At 37.0% G+C, this 12636-nt stretch overlaps 1 protein-coding gene across 1 annotated transcript in view; it reads left to right on the forward strand.

The window, feature by feature from the left end:
- TOPAZ1 (testis and ovary specific PAZ domain containing 1) overlaps window positions 1-12636 on the forward strand; it is a 92244-nt gene that overhangs the window by 59561 nt on the left and 20047 nt on the right. The window contains exons 13-16 of the mRNA XM_011952609.1: window positions 4224-4290; window positions 5352-5526; window positions 6548-6648; window positions 10037-10202. Coding sequence (XP_011807999.1) covers window positions 4224-4290; window positions 5352-5526; window positions 6548-6648; window positions 10037-10202 — 509 coding nt within the window. The remainder of the gene's footprint in view (window positions 1-4223; window positions 4291-5351; window positions 5527-6547; window positions 6649-10036; window positions 10203-12636) is intronic.

Below are 12636 nucleotides of genomic sequence, written 5' to 3' on the forward strand. Positions count from 1 at the left end.
AGGCTGGAATGCAGTGGCACAATCTCAGCTTACTGCAACCTCCACCTCCTGGGTTCAAGTGATTCTCCTGCCTCAGCCTCCCGGGTAGTTGGGATTACAGATGTGTGTGACCATGCACAGCTAATTTTTGTATTTTTAGTAGAGACAGGATTTCACCATGTTAGTGAGGCTGATCTCAAACTCCTGACCTCGTGGTCCACCCACCTTGGCCTCCCAAACTGCTAGGATTACAGGCATGAGCCACCGTGCCCAGCTGAGAATATATTTTGAAAGTCTCAAAATTCAATAATAAACAAACAAATGATACTATTAGAAAATGGGAACTGGGCACCATGTCTTACGTCTGTAATCCCAGCACTTTGGGAGGCTGAGGTGGGCGGATCACTTGAGATCAGGAGTTTGAGACCAGCCTGGCCAACATGGTAAAACCCCATCTCTACTAAAAATACAAAAATTGCCCAGGCATGGTGGCACATGCCTGTAGTCCCAGCTACTCAGGAGGCTGAGGCACCAGGAGAATCACTTGAACCCAGGCGGCAGAGGTTGCAGTGAACCGAGATCATGCCACTGCACTCCAGCTTGGGCAACAGAGTGAGACTGTCTCAAAAAAAAAAAAAAAAGAAAGAACATAGGCTAAAGACATAAACGTATTTCACCAATGAGGATATGCAGATGGCAACTAAGCACATGCAAATAATAAGTTCAACATTGTTAGCCATAAGAGAAATGTAAAATAAAACCATGTGAGATATCACCACACACCTATCAGAGTGACAGAATTTTATTTTAAAGGGTATTAACACCAAATGCTAGGGAGAGTGTGGATAAACTGGATCATATGCTGTTGGTGAGAATATAAAATGGTGCAGCTGCTCTGAAAAGCAGTTCAACAGTTTCTCTACAAACTAAACATGCACATACCAAAGGCAGCTATTGAACTCCTGGGCATTTATCCTAGAGAAATGAAAACTTTTGGTCACATAAAAACTTATAGATAAATGTTCTTAGCAGCTTTAATTGTAATAACCAGAAACTGGGAAAAAAAAAAAAAAAACTCAGATATCCTTCAATAGGTGAGTGAATAGTTATAGTTAAACTGTGGTACATACCATGGCATACTATTGAGGTAAAAAGAGGGAGAAACTATTGAAATGTGCAACAAATTGGAGTGATCTCAAGAGAATTATGTTGAATTTTAAAAGCTAATCTCAAAAGGCTACATGCTATACAATGCATACGTTTCATTTATGTAATATCCCCGAGATGACAAAACTAAGAAGTGGAGAACTGATTAGTGATTGCAGGGGACAGGGACAGTGGAGGGGGGGATGAGTATAAAAGGGTACCATGAGAAAGTTCCTTTGTAGAAATGGAACAGTTGTAGTTACATACACACACACAAATACATGTAAAAATTGATAAAAACTGAATGAGGCCTGTAGTTAACAGTATTGTACCAGAGTCAGTTTCCTGATAGTATATAAAATGTCACTATTGGAAAAAGCTGGGTGAAGAGTACACAGGACTTTATATACTATTTTTGGAAATTCCTGTGAGCTTATTTAAAAGTAAAAAAATTGTGAAGATAAGTATATAACTTATAACTTTTAAAGGTAAGTATATATAACTTTTGTTAGGTATTGCCAAATTTTCCTCGAGAATAATTGTACTCATTTGTGTTCCCATCAGAAATATGAGACTGCCTTTTTCAGCCTAGCTTTCTAACATAATGTATTAGAATGTTTTTTAATGTTTGCTAATCTATTAGGTGACAAATAGTGTTTTAGTTTGCATTTCTCTCATGAAAGAATTTGAGCATTTTCTATTCATATAATTGAGGGCTATTTTTACATGTTTTATGTGAACTCTTCACTTTTTTTTCCCCCTTTTTCTATTAGGTTTTGGTTCTTTGGTTCTTAAACTTTTAGAGTTCTTAGTATAGTACAGGTATTAACCCTTTGTAGTATATATTGCAATTTTTCTTCCAGTTTGTCAGTTGTCTTTTGACCTTCTAGTGTTTTTTACCATGCAAAAAGTTTTATTTTTATGCAACCTTATATTTCAATCTTTTTTCTCAGTTCTGAGTCAAAGTTATGTTTTATTGCATGTGGATTTTGAGTCATCATTTCTCTACACGTTAGGCAAACTGGCACGTGTTTTCTTCTACTACTTGTATGATTTCATTTTAACAGTTAGGTTTTTAATCTACGTGGAGTTTTTTCTCTTAGGTATGTTGTGTGAAATTGATTCAGTTTTATTTTTTCCAAATGATTATCCAACTTTCCCAACAACATGTATTAAAATGTCCATCTTGGCCTGGCGTGGTGGCTCACACCTGTAATCCCAACACTTTGGGAGGCCGAGGTGGGCAGATCACGAGGTCAGGAGATCGAGACCATTCTGGCGAACACAGTGAAGCCCCATCTCTACTAAAAATACAAAAAAAATTAGCTGGGTGTGGTAGCGGGTGCCTGTAGTCCCAGCTACTCGGAAGCCTGAGGCAGGAGAATGTCATGAACCTGGGAGGCAGAGCTTGCAGTGAGCAGAGATAGCGCCACTGCACTCCAACCTGGGCAACAGAGCAAGACTCCGTCTCAAAAAATAATGAATAAAATAAAATAAAATAAAATGTCCATATTTGCCTCCAGTGATTTGAGATGCCACCCTTATCATATACTAAATTTCATATACAATGGGGTCTGTTTCTCAACTTTGTATTTTATTCCACTAGCCTGTTTGCCTGTTCCTGCACTGGAACCACACTATAGTAACTACAGAAGCTTTAATAGTATGTTTTAATATTTGGTAAGGATAATTCTTTTTCATCGTTTTTCAGTGTTTTCCTGGATCTTCTTGCATGTACACTTCTCCATATATTTAGTATCAACTTCCTAACTCCATGTAGTAGTAATGTGTCTTTCAGGAGTGTTTTATGATTTTCCTTGTATAAGTACTTAATATTTTGGGTGCTATTGTAAATGAGATTTTCTGTATCATTATGTAATTTCTTTTGTATCTATAAAAGCTATTGTTTTTTGTTTGACTATTGATGGATTGAGACAGGATCTTGCTCTATTTCCCAGGCTGGAGTGCAGTAATGTAGTTACAACTCACTGCAGCCTGGACCTCCTGGGCTCAGGTTATCCTCCCATCTCAGTCTCCCAAGTAGCTGGTACTACAGGTGCATGCCACCACACCCAGCTAATTATTTCAGAGGTAGGATTCACTATGGTAACCAGGCTGGTCTCAAACTCGTGGGCTCAAGGGATCTGCCCACCTTGGCCTTCCAGAGTGCTGAGATTTCTGGTGTGAGCCACCTCACACAGGCTATCTAGTTTAAATATTAGTTACACTTGCTTCATAAAAAGAGTTAGAAAATTAGGGTTTTTTTTCTTAATCCCAAATGTGATAGTATGTTCTTCCTTCTTAATGCTCTAGATAAATTACCAAAATTGATGAACTCATATTTGGGTATTACATAATATTCCTAGTTCAATGGCACCTTCTTATTCCCTCTGCCTTTTTTTTTTCTTTTCTTCTAATTGCCAAAGGGTGTTTCTTTCATTTTTGTCTTTTTTTCTTTTCCAAAAACTATGCATTTCAAAAATTGCCTTCTTTAAGTCACACTTTAAAGATCCTTCCTCGTGGTTCTGATCTACCCAGACGTGCTTTTTTTTTTTTTTTTTTTTTTTTAGCATTTTCAAACTTAATGTGGACTTAGTCTTTGTAGCAGTATTTTTAAATCATTGTTAAATCTTTCTGGTAGTTTCCCTCTTCAATTCTCCCCATCAGGTTTTGTGTGTTTACTTGCTCTGTTTTTGTTTGGTCTGTCTTTGATTGCCACAAATCCTGTGGAGCAGTAAGGGTAGGATAGGAGCAGTAAGGTTAGGGCAGGAGCAGTAGAGATCATGTGCCAGGATTTGGTATTTTTTTTCTCCTTCTAGTCACAGTTATTTTGAAGTTTTGACGTGCTCTGTGTACAAATTAGGCTGAAGGTATGATTTCATGTGGAATTTGCTTTTTCTTATTGTTTTGGGGAGGAAATAATATAAAGTAGGTGTCTGTATAGCTGCCTTTTTTCAGCTCTGAAGAATGTTTATAGCATATTATATACATTCATTTTTTCCTCTGGTTTCTTATAAACTATAGGACAGATTGATTAGAAGCGGCAGTGACTTTTAAGGGGTGAATATAGTATAATTAACTCTTTTCTGTTGTTAAAGGTTACAGATGAGGCAATTTAAAAAGAACTGGAAGTGTGATTTAGATTCAGCTTTGAATGAATTAGAGGTATGACATTTATTATTTTAAATACATTGCTGGGATCTCCGCAAATCAATAGCAACAAAAAAGTTTTGAATAATAACCCCCTTTTATGAGAAGTTTTAGAAATGTGGCTGTTATACAGCGAAAATGCTCAAGGAAAGGAAGTTTTGTTTCTCTTACAAGTTAATATTTTGAAAGGCAAACATTTTAATTTCTAGAGTTGTGAACTGTATTAAAAATAATTCTAAAAATTGTTCAGTTTCAAAATTATATTAAAATGAAATAATATTTCAGAGCTTAGTCTTTAATTCTTGAGGCTGGGCAGACTTGCTGAGTGCGTAAGAAAGCTGAGGTACTTGTCGTGGATGGCTACAATACACGAAATGATGGGGGAAAACCCAGATTACACTGAACTCTCCAACCATTTAGAGTATAAGAAATGAGGACCTTCAGGATGATTTTTACTTTTAAATTTAATATCATTTTTGTAATCATGTAGTAATTGTTTCTCTAGTTTTAATTAGTACTTTTATATTCTTAAGACTTTTGATGTGAAAAACTTTTTTAGTTTATAACAGAAATTGTACGAAGATAATAAGTTGACTGAAATTCACTTTGTGGCCACTTTTGTAAAACGTAGTGTCCAAAACGATATGTGGGCCCAAATTATAAACGGCCAGGTAACATTAAAATGCACTTTCTAAAAGTAGTAAAATAATGCATTGCCGTGGAGACAGTTCAAATTATGCTGCTCATCTCTGTTTTCCATAAATCCCTCCCCACTGTCAGGTTCAGGTTTGGGGGTAAATACAGTTAAATACTTTAAGACCTGGATAATTAAAACAAATGTGCATTGCTATTTGGAATTTATAGAGGCTTTACTATAGCCAGAAAAGCAAAGTTACAATAGTATGTTATTGATGCGATGCTTGTCAGTAAGTTTATAAGATCTGCAGATTTTGTCTTATTAATTTATGTATATCTAATGCCTAAAATATGCTTGACCCTAAAGACATGTTTGCATAAATGACATAATTTTCATTCTTTTTCTTTCTCTTTTGTTTTGTTTTTAATAATTTTAATAGCATTGTAAAGAAAAAGGTGACTGGACCAAATTGGGAAAATTATACATTAACGTAAAAATGGGCTGTGAAAAATTTGCAGATTTCCAGACATTTTGTGCTTGCATTGCTGAAACACTCACAAAAAACTGTGAAGATGAAAGACCAGATACTCCCTTTTGTGAATTTGCTGAAACAGGTAAAATGTAACTATTGGCTTGTGTATGAGGATGGTGCAGTGTTCTTTTTTGTTTTTTAGAGACAGGGTCTTCCTCTGTTACCCAGGCTGGAGTACAGGGGTGCGGTCATAGCTCACCACAGCCTCGAACTCCTGGGCTCAAGCACTTCTCCTGCCTCAGCCCCCCAAGTAGCTTGGACTACGGGCACATATCATTACACCCAGCTAATTTTTTTGTTTTTTGTAGACACAGAGTCTTGCTTCATTGCCCAGGCTAGTCTCGAACTCTTATGCTCAAGGGATCCTCTCATGTCAGCCTCTCAAAGCACTGGTATTACAGACATAAACCACAGCTCGGCCAGTGGCAGTATTCTTAACAAGAACGTAAAATTCAAAAAAAAAAAAGAAAAAAAAAAAGGAATGTAAAACTCTTGAATATTTTCCATGTTGTGGATAAATTAATGCAGGCTTCAGACACTCTTCCTTCTCTTTCTGAATTTTTCCATCTATTTATTGTTAAGTTAGATTATGGGAAAAGGTCAGGAATTGGTGTTTTAGTATCAGATGTTTCATATTCTTATTTTTCTTTTCACTCAGATTGGTAAAACTATTGTTAGCAAATTATAGTGGAGCACCTGAATGTTTGAATTATTTAAGTTGTTACTCTCTTTACTCTTACATGTCAACAGAATTTACATAGTTTTGAATTTGTTTTGTTTTTGACCTGAGCTCTTTACTACTGTAGACTTTATCAGGAGTTGGCAAACTTTTTCTGTAAAAAGCCAGATAGTCAATATTTTAGACTTTGAACACACCACATAGTTTTGAACTTTGAACATCTCTATCACATAGTTTTATTTTCTCTTTAAACGATGCTTTGAAAACAGGAAAACAATTGTTGGCTTGTAGGCTATACAGAAACAGGGCACAGCTTGCCAACACCTGGTCTTTATGGTGATATCAATAATTCTGTATTAATTTGCCTCTTCTGTCATTTTAAGTGACTATTTTATCTTCTTTTATATGCCTATTTGTGTTTCAGTTAGCAAAGATCCACAAAACAGTAAAGTAGATAAAGGTGTACTGGGAAGAATCGGAATCAGTGCTATGTACTTCTATCACAAGCTGTTGCAGTGGTCCAAGGTACTTCCTTAAGTTTTTGTCTTGGCTTGGTATAGAGAGTACTAGTTTTAAAATTTTGAATAGAATGTAAGTTAACCCTGAAGATTAGCAGTTTGCTCATAATCATCACAGTTGAGAAAATGGGACCCAGGCTAGTGAGTGATTTATTAGATGGTATATTAAGCAAATGGCTACTGTTTAAAATATCAAACTGGATGCAGTGGCGTGTACCTGTAGGAAGCTGAGTTTGATGCCAGCCTGGGCAACATGGACAGATTCCCATCTTTAAAAAATAATTTTTATTATAAAAATAAATAAAATCTTAGTATAGAGAACACTTAACCCATTTATGCCAGAGGTTGCAAATTTTTTTGTGTGAAAAATCAGACCTTGGTGATGACCTTGAGTAGTAGGATAGAAATAACTCCCACAAGCTTAGTGTTCCAATAATGTAACACTAGGCATAAATGGGTTAAGAACCCATGCTGAATGTCATATTTATTTGAAGTAATTTTCAATTCATATTATTTTGCCAACACCTGAGTATCAGTTGTATTGTAATTTTAGAAGGGTTCAAGACTTGTTTCTTTGTTTGTGGGTTTTTTAATTTTTTTTTTATTTTTTGAGACAGTTTCTCTCTTGTTGCCCAGGCTGGGGTTCAATGGAGCAATCTTGGCTCACCACAGCCTCCGCCTCCCAGGTTCAAGCGATTCTCCTGTCTCAGCCTCCCAAGTAGCTAGGATTACAGGCATGTGCCACCATGCCTGGCTAATTTTGTATTTTTAGTAGAGACAGGGTTTCTCCATGTTGGTCAGGCTGGTCTCGAACTCCCGGTCTCAGGTGATCCACCTACCTCAGCCTCCCAAAGTGCTGGGATTACAGGTATGAGCCACCACACTCATCCAAGACACATTTCTTAAAATGAACTCAGAATACTCACAATTAACAGAACTTCTTAAAAATCACCTCTTAGAATATCTTGGAACACTATATACCGTATATCTTGATGTCTAACTTTGAGGCTTAGCTTATCATAGAGGTGGTTTAGTGACTCAAGACCATATTGTATTACCATTCTTTAGATATTCCTGAGGTGGCAGTTGGAGTTATAGACTCAATAAAGTTCAAGAAGAGGACGGGGAAATCCAAAATAGGGAGGAAGTGCTGAGGGATGGAGTTATATAGAGAGTAGAGAGTGTGGTCACTATTGAATTAACTATTAAAGAATGTCTGTTTTTACTTGCTACTTTTATAAAGAGGTTATTTCACAATTGAATATATATGTTCAATAACATTTAAGTACATGTATACCTACAAAATTCATGAATTAAAAAGAAAAAAATGTTTAACCTAGAATGGTTGTATAGAAGGTCTCCAGGCTCAAAAGTCTTCAGGAGGCTTAGCTCTTACTGTGTGGTATGCCTGGAGTGGGCAAGGTGTACCTTGTGTCTTCTCTAACAATCAAGTTTAAGGTTGGTCATAGCATTAATTTCTTGACTATTTAATGCTTGGGAATTTGAGGACTACCTAACAAGAAGATCCTTTATAAAAATTCAGACTGGGCCGGGAGCAGTGGCTCATGCCTGTAATCTCAGCACTTTGGGAAGCTGAGGTAGGGGGATCACTTGAGGTCAGGAGTTCAAGACCAGCCTAGCCAACATGGTGAAACCCCATCTCTACTAAAAAATACAAAAATTAGCAGGGAGTGGTGGCGCATGCCTATAATCCCAGCTAATCGGGAGACTGAGGCAGGAGAATTGCTTGAACCCAGGAGGTGGAGGTTGCAGTGAGCCGAGATTGCACCATTGCACTCCAGCCTGGGTGACAGAGCAAGACTCCATCTCTTAATGCCATTCCTCCCCCCTCCCCCCACCCCACGACAGGCCCCAGTGTGTGATGTTCCCCACCCTGTGTCCAGGTGTTCTCTTGTTCAGTTCCCCACCTGTGAGTGAGAACATGCCATGCTTGGTTTTCTGTCCTTGCAATAGTTTGCTCAGAATGATGGTTTCCAGCTTCATCTATGTCCCTACAAAGGACATGAACTCATCCTTTTTTATGGCTGTATAGTATTCCATGGTGTATATGTGCCATGTTTTCTTAATCCAGTCTGTCATTGATGGGCATTTGGGTTGATTCCAAGTCTTTGCTATTGTGAATGGTGCCACAATAAACATACGTGTGCATGTGTCTTTATAGACTCCATCTCAAATTAAAAAAAAGAAACTCAGACTTATTTTGCTGAAATTTTAGAGTATATTTTAATTTTATTTGGTTATTATTTAAGACATTGGTAGATTGGTTAATTTTATCTATTTTAATTAAAAATTTAACTACTTTATTTAGAAAATTATTGTATCACCTTAGTATGAATTTTTTAATGAAACCTATTTCTTTTTGAATGTAAAAATAAAATCATTGACAGTAAACTAAACATATCCCTTTAAAAATGCACTCGTTTATACAGTCATCTTGAAAGTACCTTGACATCATAATAAGCATCTGATTCAAATAGTATAGAATATAAAACAAGGGTCTGTACACTAAGGCCCATGGGCGAGAACTCACCCAAAGCCTGTTTTTGTACAGCCTTCAAGCTAAGAATTTTTTTACATTTTTAAAGAGTTATAAATTTAAAAAAACAACAACTAAAAAGAATGTACAGCAGACTAAATGTGGCCTGCAAAGCCTAAACTATCACTATCTGGCCATTTACAGGAAAAGCTTGCTGACCCATGATATAAAATAATGATGTATGTCCAATTTCTGATGTCCAAACCAAAGGTAATTTTCAGTAGAATACATGAAATAATTAGTCTACTGAATTAAGAATTTTAGCTAACCTTTTATCCTTTTTTTCACTATCATTCTTTGTCTAAATTTTTTGGGAGGTAGGGCAGGGATTTCACCACACTCCCCAGGCTGGTCTCAAACTTCTGGGCTCTAGTGATCATCCCATCTCAGCCTCCTGAGTATGTTTAAATTTGATAACAAATTATTTTCATTTTTACTGTCTCTCCCTCCTGGATCCCAGACTGACCAACAGAAGAGGAGCAAAAACATATAATCAGTAGTTTTCTATGTTAAATCATAGAATCCTTTCATCAAATGAAATCTTAAGGAGAAGTACAGTGTATAAAACAAACACAAAGAAGGCTTCTGATAAAGGGGGTCTGGTGGTATTGGTGGGAAGGGGTGGTTAATATGAGGCAGAGCCTTGCTTGTTCCTCTTTCCCTTTCATCTGTATGGCTGAACAGGAAGGGACTTAAGGAAAGAGTATTGGAGCAGCTTAACAGCCAGCAGTCTAGTATGATGATTCAAACTGGATAATTGGCTTGTGAATAATTATCAGTGACTTTGTGTGTCTGTAAATGATTGATACCCAATTAGTGTTCTTTATTTTTATTCTAGGGAAGGAAGGTCTTAGATAAACTATATGAATTAAAAATACACTTTGCAAGTTTAAAAGGACTTACAGGGCCTGAGAAGTTAGCATCAAGATGTCAAATTGTGAATGTGGCAGCAGAAATTTTTCTAAAAAGTGGAAGCCTAGATGGTGCCCTTTGGGTAATGAGGGGTAAGTCCTGATATATGCAAGCATAAAATAATTCGTTAAACTAGTCATACGTTTTTGTCTCTGTAATTACCTTAAGTTGATATTGAACTGTTGTTAATAGTTTGGTCTAAACCCTAGTGAACATGTGGGTAGGAAAGGTTGTTATGTAAACTGAAAGGGGAAAGTTAACTTAGCGTTAAAGAATAAATTACATGAGTCTTTGTTCGTTTAAAAACTAGTTCTTGGCCGGGCGAGGTGGCTCACACCTGTAATCCCAGCACTTTGGGAGGCCAAGGCAGGTGGATCATCTCAGGTCAGGAGTTCAAGACCAGCTTGGCCAACATGGCGAAACCCCATCTCTACTAAAAATACAAAAATTAGCCGGGCATGGTGATGCGCGCCTGTAATCCTAGCTACTCAGGAGGCTGAGGCAGGAGAATTGCTTGAACCCAGGAGATGAAGGTTGTAGTGAGCCGAGATCACACCACTGCATTGCACTCCAGCCTTGGAGACAGAGCGAGACTCTGTCAAAAAACAAAACAAAACAAAAAAAACACTAGTTCTTGCTGGGCCGGGTGTGGTGACTCACGCCTGTAATCCCAGCACTTTGGGAGGCTGACGTGGGTGGATCACCTAAGGTCAGGAGTTTGAGACCAGCCTGACCAACATGGAGAAACCCCATCTCTACTAAAAGTACAAAAATTAGCTGGGTGTGGTGGTGGGAGCCTGTAGTCCCAACTACTCAGGAGGCTGAGACAGGAGAATCTCTTGAACCCAGGAGGCAGAGGTTGCAGTGAGCCGAGATCATGCCATTGCATTCCAGCCTGGGCGACAGAATGAGACTCTATCTCAAAAAAACAAAACAAAACCAAAAAAAACAAAACCTAGTTCTTGCTATGGCCTAGACTCCATACTAAATGCTTTCCCTGAATTATCCCAATTAATCTTCATAAAGATTAATTTATGAATTCAGGTTCACAAAACCCTGAATTTGGAACTATTAAAACCCCCATTTTATTGATAAGAAAATGCTGTCAGAGATATTAACCAACTTGCCCAAAATGACATAACAAATAAGGAATGGAGGCCAAATTCAAACCCAGACAATCCAGCTTCAGAGCCCAGGCTTCAGCCACTGTGTAAAATGGAAATCCTGATTGCAGTATGCATAAACTCTATCTTCATATGTATGGGCAAACATGACTTCAAACCAGGATGAGTAGAGCTTATTTTCCTTGATAAGACAATTCTTCTAAGCAGAAATTACAGTGAAATTAAGCCAGCAGGAACAAATAAGGTTAGTTTAGTATGAGAAAAATTAAAAAGAGCACAATAGTGTTATGATACTAATGAAGCTAATGATAGCTCTTGCTATTTGGATCATCAGGCAGATTTTATTTGATAAAGTGGGATAAGAATGAAGAAACCTCAAGGATCTCAAGAGTTTAGGTGGGAAGATGGAATCAATAAATAAAGCAAATGGAGAACTCTAAAACATACTAACACACAAACACTAGCACATATATATATATTCATATACATGTGATTCATATATGGGAGATATATGTATATAAAATGTATATATTCAGTGCTGAGGGTTTAATACAGAGGTTGTGAGTAGGCTTCATTCAAAAGCTTGTTTGTAAAGGTATTCTTCAACTTAAACATAGTCAGTGAGTTTTCCTAAGTGGGAAGAGTACCAAAATACAAAAATAGAAATTAGTGAAATACAAGCCAGTGCTCACAAGCTCTGTGAGGAAAGAAGCGATGTGGCAAGAAATGGGAAGGGGAAAATAGTTGATAAAAATGAACTTGAGTCACCTTATGATAGGAACCTCCTGTCTAAAAGTTTGTGGCAAAACCAGTCTTTCTCAAACTAGAAACTGGGAGAGTTTGTGGGAGGGATGTGGAGTGATTTTTGGAGATTTTGTTTTAAATTTCAGTGTTTCCGTTTTTAGACTAACTTTAAACTTCTATCAATTATAAGCAGTGTTCTTTTTTTGCAGTGACAGTTTCAACTAACATAATTTTCTTAAGTAAAATTTTATTTCTACAAAAGAAGAGCCCACAGAAGTATGCTCAGTTGTTTCTAGAATTTTTTAATTCTTAAAAGGGCTCTATAGTGAACAGGCCATTCCCAAGAAAGGAAATACAAATGGCTCAATCTCACTAATAATAAGTGAGATTAATACTCACTTGTAATAAGAGAAATACATTACTATTACAAACACCATTTTGAACCCATTAGACTATCAAAGATCGAAGTTTAGTGATACGCTTTTTGTGAAGGTATAGAGAAATAGACATTCACAGAGGTTGTCTTTAGGAGCTTTTTGGCAAAATAAATGTCAAAAGTTTAAAACGCATGTTTATTGCGGCACTATTCACAATAGCAAAGACTTGGAATCAACCCAAATGTCCATCTGTGACAGACTGGATTAAGAAAATGTGGCAC

Source organism: Colobus angolensis, unplaced genomic scaffold (assembly GCF_000951035.1).
Source record: "Colobus angolensis palliatus isolate OR3802 unplaced genomic scaffold, Cang.pa_1.0 Scaffold344, whole genome shotgun sequence".
Classification (NCBI taxonomy): Eukaryota; Metazoa; Chordata; class Mammalia; order Primates; family Cercopithecidae; genus Colobus; species Colobus angolensis.